At 37.3% G+C, this 15577-nt stretch overlaps 1 protein-coding gene across 1 annotated transcript in view; it reads left to right on the forward strand.

Annotated features, from left to right (window-relative positions):
- Positions 1-15577, forward strand: part of LOC134171331 (ethanolaminephosphotransferase 1-like) — a 53080-nt gene that overhangs the window by 14222 nt on the left and 23281 nt on the right. Inside the window, exons 2-5 of the mRNA XM_062633474.1 lie at positions 1497-1565; positions 7090-7198; positions 9268-9342; positions 13777-14045. Coding sequence (XP_062489458.1) covers positions 1497-1565; positions 7090-7198; positions 9268-9342; positions 13777-14045 — 522 coding nt within the window. The remainder of the gene's footprint in view (positions 1-1496; positions 1566-7089; positions 7199-9267; positions 9343-13776; positions 14046-15577) is intronic.

The raw sequence follows: 15577 nt of genomic DNA on the forward strand, positions 1-15577 counted from the left end.
GACAACTATGGAAATGCTTTGTTTTGCCCAGAAAGTAATTAAAATGTATCCTTTGTATGCAACTGGAAAAAGGAAATGTGTGGAAGAGCTCTTAAGCACTCCATAGCCTGATATCCTCAGAAAGATTAGATGAAAAGTCATAGACTGTGCATTCAAAACCTGAAGCATGCTGCATTCATCTTTTGTCCCACTTGCACTTGTCCACTGAGAGCTCTTAGCTCAGATGTGTGCAGGTTAAGTGTGTGTGTGTGTGTGTGTGTGTGTAAAAGCTTGGAGATGGGGATACTGAAACTGAGGTTAATCTTGCCAGACTTTAGTCATCTAAAAGATGCCTAAATTTAAGACAAGTGTCTAAGCTCTTTTGAGAACTAATGACTTGAAACAAGTACTTCCAGAGTGCAATCTCATCCAGAGGGTAATTGGCTAAGAGAGGCCAATAAATTAACTAGAGAGAGAACAATTAGCTGTTAGCTGAAGTTAAGTGACATGAAAGCCTTTCTGTCATCAGCGCTTCTGCATGTGAACAGCTTTGACAAATTGTGGTTTAGCAATTCTATTCTATCTTCTTCCCATTGTTGACGGGTGATATTTGGACAATGCTGTATAGATATATCTGAATCTTTATGTGAGTCATATGCATATAACAACATAAGCCATATAAGCACTTTCAAAGTCGAAGTATTTCTAAAAGAATTACATATACTACCCCAATGATGACTAATTTCTTCCACTGTGGACTTAAGAAAGTAGTTGTGAGTGGTATTATCAGATTGTTCTGTGTTCTGCAGTCTTAAGGCAGGATAAAACTTGATACTATCCTCTGAGGAAAAAGTAGACAACAGCAATTTGGGGTGGGCTCGGATTTCTGAAATACTTTCTGCAAAAGAAACAGACATGTACTCATTGGAATTTACAAATACACGTAATGTTTTGCACATCACTCCAATAGGTAAATTTTACTGTGGTAATGAACTATGCTAATTTAGAGCTTATTTTTATCATAACATCACCTTACATTAATTACCATAAGGCAAATGCAACTGTGTTACTATGTCAGAAGCTATGTATCTCTGTGAGAAAAAATTCCGCTTAAGACCATATTCTGTATGCGCTATATATTCCAAGTACTAGCAGTGAACTGCTGCTCAGACTATGCTTTACTAATAGTGCAAATAAAGGTATTAAATCCAAAATATGGTAGACGTGCAGAGTCTTATAGGATAACTTTTAAAATGATTAAGAATTTAAAAGTAAAATGTTTGCCATTTCACAAGCCTAAACCTTTGTGTTAGTACATGCAGTTGCTATCAAGATAATTGTAAATCAGGCCAGTGCTTTTAAATTAAATTAAAGCTGTATGAATAGTCATCAGAGTAAAATAAATGGACACCACTCACACTCAGAGGGATTGTTCTTAGATGCTGAAAGATATAAAGTGATGGGAAAACATGCATTGTTCAGTGCTTTGTTTGATGTGTTTGCTTTTTTCCTCACAGTACAATGCTGTGGATACAAATCCTTTATCTGTGTATATTATGCAGCCCATCTGGAACAAAATTATTAAGGTAAGAATTTTGTTTTAATTGAAATATTACATGATGATGTCAGATTTTATTTATTCTTTTTTAAATACGGCATGTATTTTCATTTAAAAATGCAAAGTGATCAGTAAAGCTGAAATTAAGATATCTGTATATAAGAAACATGTTTTGGGATATATAGCTGTATTTGAGTATGTCTGGATTTTGAGGTGGGTTTTTATTACAAAAATAAGGTTTGTTAATTTTTTTCTGATCACTGTATAAAAGGAATTGTTTCTTTTTTACATCTTTCATTATTACATCTTTCACTAAACAGCTTTGCAGACATTGATGCGTTTACTGAGTACAAATTATTTTTGTGCAGCATATGCCACCTAACAACAGCCTGGCTTTCTCTCTGTGTTGTGCACATGATTTTATGCAAGTACTGTCTCATTTTCTCCCAAGAGTACTTGCTCAGGGGAGCTAGGCATTTCTCTAAGAAGCTGAGAATGAGAGCGGTTACCATGATCACCGTAACGATCTCTTGAATGCATTATCATATGCGGTTTTTAAAAATGAACCTGCTCACAATAAGTTTTGATGTTGTTGGCAAAAAAACACAAAACCAACAACGTTATCTGAAATAAATATGAACTTATTGATCTCCAAGGAATCAATGACTTCTGCATCTGCCTTCTTAGGGGAAATCTTTAAAGTGCAGCAGACTTGAAAACAAGCCTATATACAAACAAAAAGGATGTATGTGGTCAGAGTGCTGTTGGATCTGCCGTCCTTGGGTTCTATAATTCAGGTGTCATTTATGCTTGATATAGCAGGAAAATCAATCTCTTGCTCATAACCTCAATGTTAATTTCATGAAAGTGTGTATATGACCTAACAAGATTTAAAAAACAACCCACACAAGGTATGAGAAAAAAGCTATTGAAAGATGAGAAACTGAATTCAGCAATTCAGCTAAAACACCCTGTTTTCATTCCAATCATAATATTGAGGATAACAATGAAGCAGAAAAGCATACCCCACCCCACACCCCCCCACACCCCGCTCAGCATCCTGGAGTCCGGCTCAGGAGGTTAGTAGAGGTTGTACTGTGTGCTTTCACTTTGATTTAGGAGATCCATGGGTATTCATCTGCTGTCAGATTCAAGGGAGAGTATTATCAGCTAAAAACTTCCTTTAGAGATAAGTTCTTCAAATGGTTGCAGGGTTTTCCCAAAAGAAAAGCAACATTCTTGACCCATGCAGCATAAGGTGATAGATCCTATTAGAATGCTACCTCTTTAGATTTTTTTAATCCTCCTTAAATTTTAGGTGAGCATGATTTTGTTCACTTCTTGCTGCAGGAGAACCTAAACCAGAGCACAGGACTGAAAACCTATTTCAAAAGCTGGGAGATCTGAGTACAGAATCAAAGGCTGGAGTGGGCACTGTCTGTACTTTGTTATTTGGCTTGATTTGAACCCTGGAGATACAGCAATGAACATTCTGCTTTGCCTTCTAGTGCCAGAGCATTGCACGATAATTCTCAGTGATTATCACAAGGATTTAGAGGGAAATTATATTGCTTTCAGTTTTTGTAGAAGTAGTCATTCTAACATAAAAAATACTGCCAGGTAAAATCAGAGTCATGCAGAGGAACTGGGAAAGCACAGCTGCAGAGGGGAAAGCGGTATGTTTAGAGGTTGCAGTAGAGTCATCTTGATTGCTCCTTGAGATAAAAATCAGAATTGGGAGAGCACATATGAATCAGTTAGCTTTTAGTTTCTAATCTGGTGAAAATAAACATTCCACAGGGACTATTTTTACCACATTCTAGAGGCATTAAAACAACCTAAACTTCACAGAGCCAGGCAAACAAACAAACGAACAAATCTATGAGAACAGAGGTCTGGGATTTAGGTCTGGCCTTTCATCTGTCAATTTAGTCCTATTTGCAACACAAGCTTGTCTATGTTCTGCAACAGAATTCATTGGAAAGTATGTCTTCTATGAATGAGACATTATCATTCATTGTAAGATGTATTTCCTATGTTATGAGAAATTAAGAAGAGCCTGACATTAGACGTGATATGGGAATTTCTGAGTTGGGATCTTGACATAATAAGAAATGAAAACTTGTTATCATAACCCAGCTCATTTACCTGTGGTGGGGATGCTAGGAAAGCAAAGAATTTGTGCATTTAGGTTAGGAATCTTCCTGAAAGTCCTGAGCATGACCTTCCTTCCTCTTCCAAGGACATCTTTCTTATGCACTGTATCATGTGTGTGTGTCAATTTCAGTGTGGTTTTTGGATGTATGTAGTTCAGAAATGTGTTGAATTTGATGCTGAAGCAGAAAGTGAAAGGTAATGTTTAATGCCTGAATTCTATAATGGGCTTGAAGTATTCTGAGATACTCCTGTCTGTGGGAGCTTTTCCACATTGTATGAAACTATACACCTGTAGGAAACTATGGAGTAACAATTAACTTTCTCTGTGTGTTGTTTAAAACTGTTCTGATTTTGCAACTGTAGGTATTCTGTCTTTAATTAATTGAATGTTCTGTCCTTTTGCCTTTAATTAGAAGATTTGTATTTTATAGTAAAGCACAGTCATGTACTCTCTGACACACAATGGATAGTACTACTTGGCTACGTAAACTGAATATTCCTCCTCTATTTGTATTCATTTGAAATCACATTAATGCAGGACAATGAGAGGAAAAGGAGGAAATCCCACTGGGATACACAGGTGTGTGCCAGCTTCACTGAAGTCAATTACTTCCCCCTCTCTTGCCTTTTTAACCTTTGATTTTATCACTAGAATTGGGCATGAATAGAGTTTTAGTGGTCTCAAGTGACTTAGTGAAGGAATATTTCAAGTTTGAACAGAGCTTTACGTAAACATGTATACTTTACCGTTTATTATTCAAATAGGTCATATATTTAAACATTTGCTCTGTGTGTTAAGGCTTTTAGCGTGAATGGCCATGGACCCATTAAAACTGAAATGAGCATTTTGTGGAACTTGAAGTTTTTTAACATGACTTTGCAGGAAAGCAGATGTGATTTTCCCCAGAGGCATCTCCAGTTGTATTAATCATGTAGTGCATTGATGTGTTAGATTTCTACTGCGTGTTAATTAGATAATAAAGATTGCAAGATATTGTTCTGTAGGATACTAGTAAATTCAGTCTGTATTTATTTTTCCAACAGGTATAAAAGTTAGTCTTTAACACCTTGTAATTTTTGAATTGTGAAATTGGGTGATGGCAGTGTAATACCAACCAAAAGAATAAGGGGCATTAAATGTAACAAAAGGGATTCTGCAACTGGAATATTTTCCAGATACCTTCCAAATACCCAGACAGATTAGGTTTATTAAGATCAAAAGAGTGTGCTTAGGGATTTAACTGCAGGAGAGGCTGCTTTCCAGGGGATAGATCTCCCATAACTGTTTTTCATGGTGTGTCTACTAGCCAAAGGGATTGTAAGTATTCTTTGATGGTTTCTTTCTTAAAATGCATGATGTTAGCAAGAAAGTGGGTTAAAGTACCCTCTTCATGTTTGCACTGTGAAAGCATAAATTATTTCCTGTAATAAGTTAATAATGGCATTGTGACTATTTAGAATGATGAGCCCAATTATAAAGCAGATACTTATGTTGCTCCACTTTATTTAATAGTCAACAGTTATTATGAATCATACAGGAGAAATCAGTCATTTTAAAACAATATAATGGATGGCATCTGTATATCCATGTAAAAGGTTCATCCACAGGTTGTCTTAAACGCACTATTTTGATCTAGGTTTTAGCTTAAAAGAGGCTGATCTGTAATTCCTTGAGTATCTGTCCTTATTTCATGTAAGGTCATAGACATCAGAAAAATTCCACAGCAGGCAACTCATACCAAGCCTCCATCTTACAAGGTTTCTGCATCTCCTGGTAGCAAAATTAGGAGATGTGCTGCTGTTGCAGCATGCTGAGCGTGCAGTCACTGTAAGAAGAGGGGACTGTGCAGTGAAGGATTCCTCCTCAGGTGTTCTCCTGAAGGAGTTTCAGGGAATGCTTGCTGTCAGTTGTTCTTAGGGATTTAGAATTGGGCTTTTGAAAGCTCAGAATGATACATGATTTTTTTTAATTGCAGCTCTATGCATTCCGTGATGTATTTTAAATACTATAAAAGCTGACATACAGTATCTTAAAATTAGTGACAAAATCCTATTCATAAGGAAAGTGAATCAGATTTCTTATTTTTCCCAATGTTATTAAAGAAAATATCTAAGAAGAATATTCAGGAATTTTCATGTGAGTTTTGAAAGTTTACACTGTACAACATCAGTTGCACATTTTTTCCTGAATGTTGTTACTTGTTCTATAATAGAAAAAGAGGATCTAGTCAGGATAGTCAGTCCAAGCATTCAAATTCATATGCAATTTTTTCATGTAGTAATAGGAGAGAGGAAATGTAAATATGTATACAAAATAATATATATTCATGTCTGTCCATCTAGCTAGTCCAAAAAAATTAAAAAGACATTTGATTTCAAAACTATCATTAGTATCTGAAATGATAACTTTTTCTTTAATATTGTTTTGCAATATTTTATAGTGTACTTTATTATAGTGTTTAAGCCTTAGACACTCTGAAGAACTTGATTATAAGTTTCCAATATTTATATAATTTGAATATATTGATGCTGAATTTTAGTGATGGTAGTGATTGATACTTGTATTACTGCAAATATGTCGTGTCTAAAAATCACATAGGAAGCTGTATATGTTGTTTCTGAAAATATTCTGGAGAAACTGTTGCTTGGGAAGAGTGTTATTAAAAAGGATCCCTGTTGCAGTGTAAGGAATACCTTAAAGCTGCAGGGGATGGAGAGTTGAGAACAGTTAATGGGGCAAAGAATTAGAGGCTTAGGCAAAGTCAGAGAGTCCTTTTCAGCACTCTGCAAAGTAAAATGAATTAATGGAGTGTTTATAATTTATGACTTAAGAGCGAGACCCTGCAGAAAGTTACTATCCAGAGAAGTAGGTAACTGCTTTAAACAGGGAGATCTTCTGAATCTAAAAGTGTAATGCACCCAATGCCTGACTTTGTTGATGTATTGAATTGGAAATTATTGACTTCTTTTAGAAGAGGAAATTTCCTTGTTGTAGTGTGGGAATAGAATGCTTAAAAAACCTGCCATGTGGATGCTGAATTACCACACTGGGGTGCTGCAGCCTTCTTTCAGTTGTGATACACACAACTGCAAGTAGCTTTCCTCGGTGGCTGGGAAAAGAAGGGTAACGTATAGCATAGGATATACAACATTTTAAAATGAGATTTTTATTGCAGCCACAAAAATCAGGCAAGAACATTACATTTGAAAATAAATTTCAGAAATGAAAACTGTATTTTAATTTGAAAATGGGAAAATATGCACAAATCTGAACACCGCTGATGTCACCTACAGGCTTCTCCTTTCCTGATAAAATATAGAAAGCATTTAATTAAAGTAGGACTTGCAATTTGAAATAGAATGTTTCTTACATTTTTTTTCATTCTTTTCAACAGATAGTGCCTTTGTGGATCGCCCCCAATGTGTTAACATTCTCTGGATTTGTCATGATTTTAGTAAATTATTTTCTAATATCTTCCTATGACTGGGACTACACTGCCTCAGGTAAATATCCTCATGTTGTATGATTAGTGAGCTGCTTATGTCATACTTCTGAATTATACAGGGAAGTATCAGATACTTGGATCTTCCACTCACTCCCTTAATGAAGCTCCATGTGCATATAAGGAGGATCTGACTTCACACATGGCATTATAAATTTAGATCATTTTATAGAAAAATCATATTTAGTTTTCTCCCTAAGTATGGGTTTCAGCATATGCTGCTTGAAGTCTATGATAACATCTCATTTTATTTAAAGTGTATTCCAGGATTTAAGTACACAGCCAAAACCAACACTAATGTTCTTCATAGAAATTAAATGGGTTTCGCATTTCCTAATACCTAAATGGGTGCCCGAACAAGTTCATTTCCCTTTAATTACTCCACCCTTCATTTGAGACAGCTTCTAGACAAAGAAGAAATAGTTTCTAAACAAATGCCTCTTGAAATGATGACTTTTGAAGTCCAAGTCCATATGTGCTCCTCATGGCAGACCAAGTCAAAAGCTTTTTGGAGCAAATTGCTCCTTAGCATTCAGTTCTGGGCCTCTCAGACCAGCTTGGAGCCTACAGAAAGTAGTAAGCATCTCCCAGGCGATTTATGTATAAAAAGCTTTGCTTTTCTTTAAACTAGACAATTTGGTGAAGATTTAACATGTTTATTTCCTGAAACGATTATGTTTGGGATTTTTTTTTGCTGTCTTTCATTTCTTACACCTGTGGTTAGGTTCAGGAGGTACCCTCTGGGGTGAGCTGTTTGTACATTTATCACAACAGTTCTAGAGGCGGGGATGCTTATTAGCAGTTTTGGTTCAAAAATAACCCTGTATGAGCATTAAGTTTTCAGTACCAGGATATTATGTAGTTATTTGGCATCATCCTTATACATTCTGGGGATTTTTTAAATCAATGTAGCTCATATTTACTAAGTTCTGTAACAAAAGAGCATCCAGCGTAGATCTTTGAATGGCATAATTTTACCCTGACACGTTCCCAGTAGGCACACATTGAACTTGAAGACATTTAAAATTGTGATTAAGCCTGTTAGAATTGGGACCTCTATGTATAGTATGAAACCTCCATTTCACACGAGAACAGCGCCCATCATTTCTCAATTGATTGAAACCGTTCATGCAACCTTATGAGCCTTTTGAGTATCATATATCGACCCCATACCTAGGATCAGAAATAAAGGACTTCATTTCCTGGACAGCTGGTTTTCATTCTACAGTTTGCAAATTTGCAGCTAGGACTCTGAACTTGCCATCTTTTCTTTCAGAGTGGCAAGATGAGACATTGATGAGGGCACTGCTTTAGGTACTGGTGATTCCCTGTCCAGCAAGGGCACACCTCTGTGTGCAATCATTCCCTGTGTTTGGTGCCGAATGCCAAAAAACTGAGAGGGCTTTGTGCTTACGGTTGTTTAGTGCTGGTGCAGTCCTTGCTGAATTATGTTTAATGTAATATAGAATGCTCTTTGTAACAAGGATTGTTTTTTTTTTTAAAACCAATTATAACCTTGCATTATTGCTATCAGCAGAGCAATAATTGAACCCTGGGTTCTGTCCAATTTGACTTTCTTTTGTTTTTTCAAGGAAATTAAAAAAAAAAAAGGTGCTAATATCTGTCCAGTCCAAAGGACATAAATTCCTGTTCAGATCTATACAGTAAAAGTGCTACGCCAACCCCATGTTGGCACTAATAATAATGATCACGCTTGAAAAGTACTTTTTTTTTCCCCTTTAGTATTATATTAACTCATTTGTAGACAGATAGTCTTCCCATAACTGTGAAAGCTTTTGCCTAGTTACTGTCATTGTTTTGTGCAATACCAGAGTCATTTCAAAACCAAAACCCCTCTACCTTCTGTTCTTTACAGTTTATACATATTCAAACCTGCTCACTGCTTCTTTGATGGAGCTTACTGATGACTTAAGGTCAAAACTGACTATTTCAATCTGTTTGATGTAGTGGGCTAATCAGTGGCAGGTTGTTCATGTGTATATGCATATCTCAGTGGATTTCTTTGATGTTAACTGCTGTTACACTGACTCACTGCTTGATGTATTTCAGGTACCAGTCCTGGACTTGTTCCCACCTGGGTGTGGCTGTTCAGTGCTTTTACCACCTTTTGTGCTTATGCTTTAGGTAAAGTACAATGAAATCATTTACATGTCTGGCATCTTCCTATAGTTTTATCTACTAATGCACTAGTGCTGATGTTGAGATGAAAAGGCATCGTGGATAAATTAATATAATTATATATTAGAGGTTCTATGACTGTAGCTCTTATCCCTCTTGAAAGTTCAAATTATTTTAGAGGAACAATGGAAATCATTAAGTAACAGTAGTCATTGCTGTTTGGTTTCATAAAAGTCTTTGGCCCCAAATGCTAACACTGTGAGAAGTTTCCTGACACAAGCATTAATGGAGGGTGTTTTCAAAGACAGGGAAAATAATGGTTACCCTTTACAGCAGAGAAAAAGGAAAATGAGCATAGCACTGTGTTTTAGAGTGTTAGGTGCTTCGTTGCTTAAGGTGTATGTCAGGAGAGATGGTGTGAATGTGGTGACAGGCCTGAGCTGCCTGTGGAGATGAAGTTGTTTGTTTTTTTTTAATTTCCTGTTGCTGTTTTTCTCCCATAACACCTACACCTCAGTTTCAGTCTCAAGATTCCATTTTTACTTTTTATATCACACTGTGGCTGTATTTTTAAGTACATTGCACCTTGCTGTGCAGTGGTGTGAAGATGTAGGTCTGAGCTGATGAAGATGTGGGAGTGAGATCCACATTAGCATGGCCTTTTTGCTTCCTCTCATTCCAAACTAATCTCTCCACAATGTGGTGCAACAGAGTTAATTTTTTGAGGGACTCAAGGTAGTATATTTACATGGGCTGCACTGTGCTGTGTAAATGTACCTTTTCTTTCGAGCTGGTTCTTACAAGACCCTTCGCTGCAGTGTGTAGCCGAATGTTTTTGTGCCATAGTTAAGATACCCAGGCTAGATATATATGTGTTCTAGATGTACACTGCAATGTTGTGCAAAGATGCTGGCCATTTCTGGTGTCAGACCCATGCATGTAGAGCTATCTTGATTAACCTGGGAGTATTCTCTTGTGCAGACATCTCTCTCTCTCTGCGTTGTAAATGCCTTTGCATTTCTGTTCAAGGGGCAAGCTTGTGCCAAAATTATTTTGTCCAGAATTTCTTTGTATTTGTAGCATAAAAATCACTGGAACAACAGTCCCTTGAGTCTGACTACCAGTCAGATTTCCCTGACAACTCTCTCTAATTATTAGCAGAAGCAGCAGTTTCTTTTGTGAAAATAATTCTTTATGTAATTGTATGGAATTTAATGAAGTGGCTATTGTTTTATAAACAGGAATTACATATTGGAGCTGTTAGTGTATGACACCACTGAAAGCTCATTGGAAATTCAGCTTCTGAGGTTCTTAATGTACATTATTTGCCAATGAGGCCTATAGTTCCTAATACTTGGGAGACAAGGAATATGATGTTGACAGTCAAAGCTATAATGAGCTGATGTATCTGCAGATTTTTATGTCTGCTCTCCAAGCCACTTCAGGAAATATTTAGTCTCAGATTTAGTTCTGCATGGCCAAAGTTTTCCTTTTGGATGACTGCAAAGGGCCATAATAACTAACCAAATATGCAGTTCTAATCTCTCTCAACTTCTTTTTAATGACACAGTTACTCTCATCAAACTCCCTAGCATGATACTCTTTTTTCCCACCTTTGTTAAGATGGTTTGGTATCTTTACCCTGTCTTTAAAATGGAGTACTCTTTGCTGGTATTTTGAATTCCACTATTTAAAAGTTATGTAAACTTTAATAAAACTGAAGATTTATAAACCTTTATGAGACAAAACTGTAATATAAGAATTCCAAAGCAATGGAAGTGTGATACAGGCTATGTTCGCTATTGAACATACAGTGTTGTTGGCGTGAATGGTTTCAAACTGAAACCTAAAGAGAAAATATTTCCAGTCTCTTAAAAAGCTAGTGAAACCACATGGAAAATGTGGGCAAAGGGTTGTGAAAATCCTATTTTACGTATGTGTGATACAGTTCCTTTATTTTTCTCCATGCTCATTAGAATTAGAAGCACTGTATTTTATGACACCATTATAAACCTAACTTTTTTCAGTGAAACTAAGATTCCTGCAAAATGAAAAACACTCTTTTCACTGTGCTGTATATATTTCAGTATCTAGTATGAATATTCTTTTGGACAACTGAAAATAATATATGAACAGACAAATCTTTTAACATTCTTATTTTTAAAATACTGTTTTATCCCTATAAATGAATTGTCTCCAGTTTGGATAAATGTTCTTGAGATATAAAAGACCATAAACTGTTTAGGGATATTTACATACCTATTTGGTAGTTAAGTTTCAGAAATATCCTTTAACAGACAAAAGAATTTCTACATTTGTAGCAACACTATTCCAGTAACCTCAAACTTATACAATTTCTTTTCTGCACATTTCAGTAAGATACTGACAATTTATATTTGAAATCCTCTATGAGATCTCTAATTTTCAGAGTTGTAAGAACTGTCCCAAGAGATTTGTATTTGAGAGGAGGAGATCTCACAGATGTTTAGGTATTCCAATGGGGAGATGGTCTAAAATCTGTACAGAATGAAATCCCATGTTTTCCTGGTTTAGATCCCTGAAGTATATTTACATTAAACAAAACTCAGAGTACTGCCAAATAATCTGGAGAAGTAAGTAGCATATGATCTATAGCAGCTGTGGAGTCTTTGGTCTCCCTCTGCTGAGCTGTATCTCTGGTTAGTTTTGGGTTACTAATGATCAATAACTAATAACTATTAGCTACAGTACCTTCCAAATAACATTATAAAGAAAAACAAAATTCTCCATGTTATTTTGATATTTAGGGTAACAATAAGTAATCTGTAAGGCTTGTTCTGTGTACTTTTTCCTAAGATATTTCTCCTGTGTATTTACACTTCACTTTAAGAAAATGTTTCTATTTCTCACCAGCACAGGCGCAGAGAAGAAATTAAGGATATGGTTTGGCAATACAACTAAGAAAGATTACAGCTGCTAAACTCCCTTCCTCCTCCTCCTCCTCCCTGCATTCACTGCTCCTCCCTGGTGCCACCTCCCTTCTTTTTTATACCATGCACAGTGACAGTTCTGTTCACTGACCCTGAAGAAAATGTAATATTTGCTGTCTTTCCACCAGCTGAGCAGGCTGAGAGTTCAACAGCAGTGAACTCTCAGATTGACTCAAACTGTATTGTCCAGCTGCATCCTTAGAGTGAGGTCCAGTAGAGTGTTTGGGCATCTTTCAAGAACTTTAGTATAAGTGATCAACATATAACTCACCTTAACAGTAAGGTATTTGTAGAATCACAGAACCATCTAGGTTGGAAAAGACCTTTAAGATGAAGTCCAGACATTAACTCAACACTGCCAAGTCCACCACTAAACCTTGTTCCTAAGTGCCACACCTATGGGTCTTTTAAATACCTCCAGGGATGGTGACTCCACCTCTGCCCTGGGCAGCCTGTTCCAATGCCACTGCCCTTTTGGTGAAGAAATTTTTCCTTATATCTAATCTAAACCTCCCCTGGCACAGCTTGAGGCTGTTACCTCTTGTCCTATCTCTTGTTACATCAGAGAAGAAACCAGTGCCCAAATTACTACAGCCTCCTTTCAGGTAGTTGTAGAGAGCAGTAGGGTTTACCTGAGCCTTCTTTTCCCCCCAGTTCCCTCAGCCGTTCCTCATCAGACTTGTTCTCCAGACCCTTCACCAGCTTCATTGTGGTTCTTTGGCCCCACTCCAGCACCTCAAAGTTTCTCTTGTAGTGAGGGGCCCAAAGCTGAGCGCAGTATTTGAGGTGTGGCCTCGCCAGTGCCAAGTGCAGGGGGACAATCACTTCCCTGACCCTGCTGGCCACACTGTTTCTGATACAGACCAGGATGTTATTAGCCTTCTTGGCCACCTGGGCACACTGCTGGCTCTTGCACCTTAAGATTTCAACCAAAAGACTCTTTAAAACATCTTCTGCAGGTACACACACAAATACATTTTGTGACATTTGGCTGCCACATAACAGTTAGTCATGGAGGCATTTGGCATCAGGCAACCTAAATGCCTTAGTGATACTACTCCATAAGTGGTCTGAAATCTCAGAGGGTTCACAACACCAATACATGGGCAAGAAGTCCCATGTGGACACTTTTCAGTGCTTTCATTGAGAAACTGATCATAGGGACTGACATTAAAGTGTTTAAAGACCACTGAGGACAACTAATTATGAATGTCTTTCTAAAGCTCACAACAAAGGTGGCATTTAGTTTAAGAGTGAAGGTAAGGACAGAAAAATCTTTTGACAACTGAAGCAAATATTTTACAAGCAATCCTAACATGTTGGTATTGAAGCCACAGTTGTGCTTCAGTTTGCCGTCTTTGATTTATTTTTCTCATACGTTATATATGGCAGTAGTGAAGTGTATGTGAAAGAAGTTACTCCTTTTGTTGTTCTCTAACTCTTTATTTGTTTCCTTTCCTGATCCTTCTAGATTCCATAGATGGGAAACATGCTCGAAGGACTCAATCCAGTACTCCTCTGGGAGAATTATTTGACCACGGGCTGGATAGCTGGGCTACCTCCATTTTTGTGCTTTCGTTTTTTTCTGTCTGTTCCCGGGACAATGGGAGGAGTGGAATTTCTGTATATACAATGTATATATATTTAAGCATTGTCTTGTTTAACTTTATGTGTTCACACTGGGAGAAATATAACACAGGAGTTCTTTTCCTTCCTTGGGGATATGACATAAGCCAAGTGGTAAGTATTTATCATTCCTGCTTTGGTTTTATTTTTTTTTAACTGTGTTAGTGTTTTCATAATATTACAGAAATAGAAAAACAGAGCTCAAGGCAAATATATTTGGCCAAGATTTTGAATGTGAAATAGCATAACCCTAAAAGTAACTCAAAAATATTTCCTGCATTTGCAAGGAAGGGATGCTCTAAAGCAAATTGTCAGCATTAGAGATTCATTGCCTTTCAGGAAAAAAAAGGCTTGCAGCAAGCCTAGCAGTCAGATATGCTCGTAAGAATGTCATTTAACTACATTTGATTTGTGGTATTAACAAAAATTATTGTGCTATCTGAAGCCATAAGCAATTTTCTCACCAACGCTGGGTTCCGAGGCAGTATGTGAATTAGTTCAAGGAGTGTTTATTAATAGTAATTATGCAGCTATACAACACTAGACATTCTCAATTCTACCTCTTCCATCAAATGTGGTGATGGAAGCAGCATTGTACCTATACAGCAAGCATCAACTGTTTTCAAGTGAGTTTTACCCTTGGAAAAAAAGTAAGTCATACCATTAGAGGTTTCCACTCTGGGAATGGCATTCAGTAATGTGAATTACATATCAGCCTATAGCCAGTGTCCGTCTGAGTTCTTGACTGGCTTACAGCCCTGCTTGAGGTGGCCCTCTTCAGAAACATGCCAGGGTACCATGGTGAGTGGTGGCCTCCAGGCAGAAATTAGCAGCAGCAGTAACAAGCTCAGTGCACTGCCAAGGGCCTAGCACTGGGATTTCTGGGCTGTCTTATGTATTTCTTAGATACCCAGGTTCTTGCAGCCTGAGAAGCACAGTCCCAGTCTTCTAATCTTCCTGTCACAGGCATAGGATGAAAGGTACAGCCAAATATATATAATTGAAAATAAGTTTGACAGATATTTAAATATGTGCTTTAATGGAAATACAGTATTTAAATTAATGGCTGCAGATGTATTGCTGTAAACCTAATCAGAATCCAGTGGTTTGAGAACAACTGAGATGGTGGTCCAGGTGTGGTACATCTGTTTCGTCCCCTACAAAATAGGTCCTGGGAGAAGAAGTTGGCTCAGGACTAGGACATTAGGCAGCCAGCTGGTCTGCAAGGTTCAGCCATGTTTGTGTAAGGTTTCTTAGTGAAGTTCTTCCAGCAGGAGAGGAACATCTATGTTCAAACCTATTTCATTTGCTGCTCAGATGATCACTGTAGATATACATGTGAATGTTTAGAAAGCTCTTTTAGGTTGCTACAGCATCTGAATGATATTCGTGGTTAAATGTGGGAGTGGGTATCAATTAGGGGAGCAGTGCTGTTGTCAGTGCCTTTTCATGACCTATGCCTCTGTCACTGCTTTCCCATCTGGGAAATAATGGTAGTAACATTTCCTTGCCTGAGAGAGTTGTGGTGAGGCTGGATTTCAGAAAGTTTGCAAACTGCTTTGATTAACGTGGATGCAAGGTGCTAACAACTGCTATTTCCTGTCCCCCTTTGATACTGAATTGCTGTCCCACATGCTCATTTCTAG

Source organism: Pezoporus occidentalis, unplaced genomic scaffold (assembly GCF_034315485.1).
Source record: "Pezoporus occidentalis ecotype Australia unplaced genomic scaffold, CSIRO_AGI_Poc_V1 ctg4, whole genome shotgun sequence".
Lineage (NCBI taxonomy): Eukaryota > Metazoa > Chordata > Aves > Psittaciformes > Psittacidae > Pezoporus > Pezoporus occidentalis.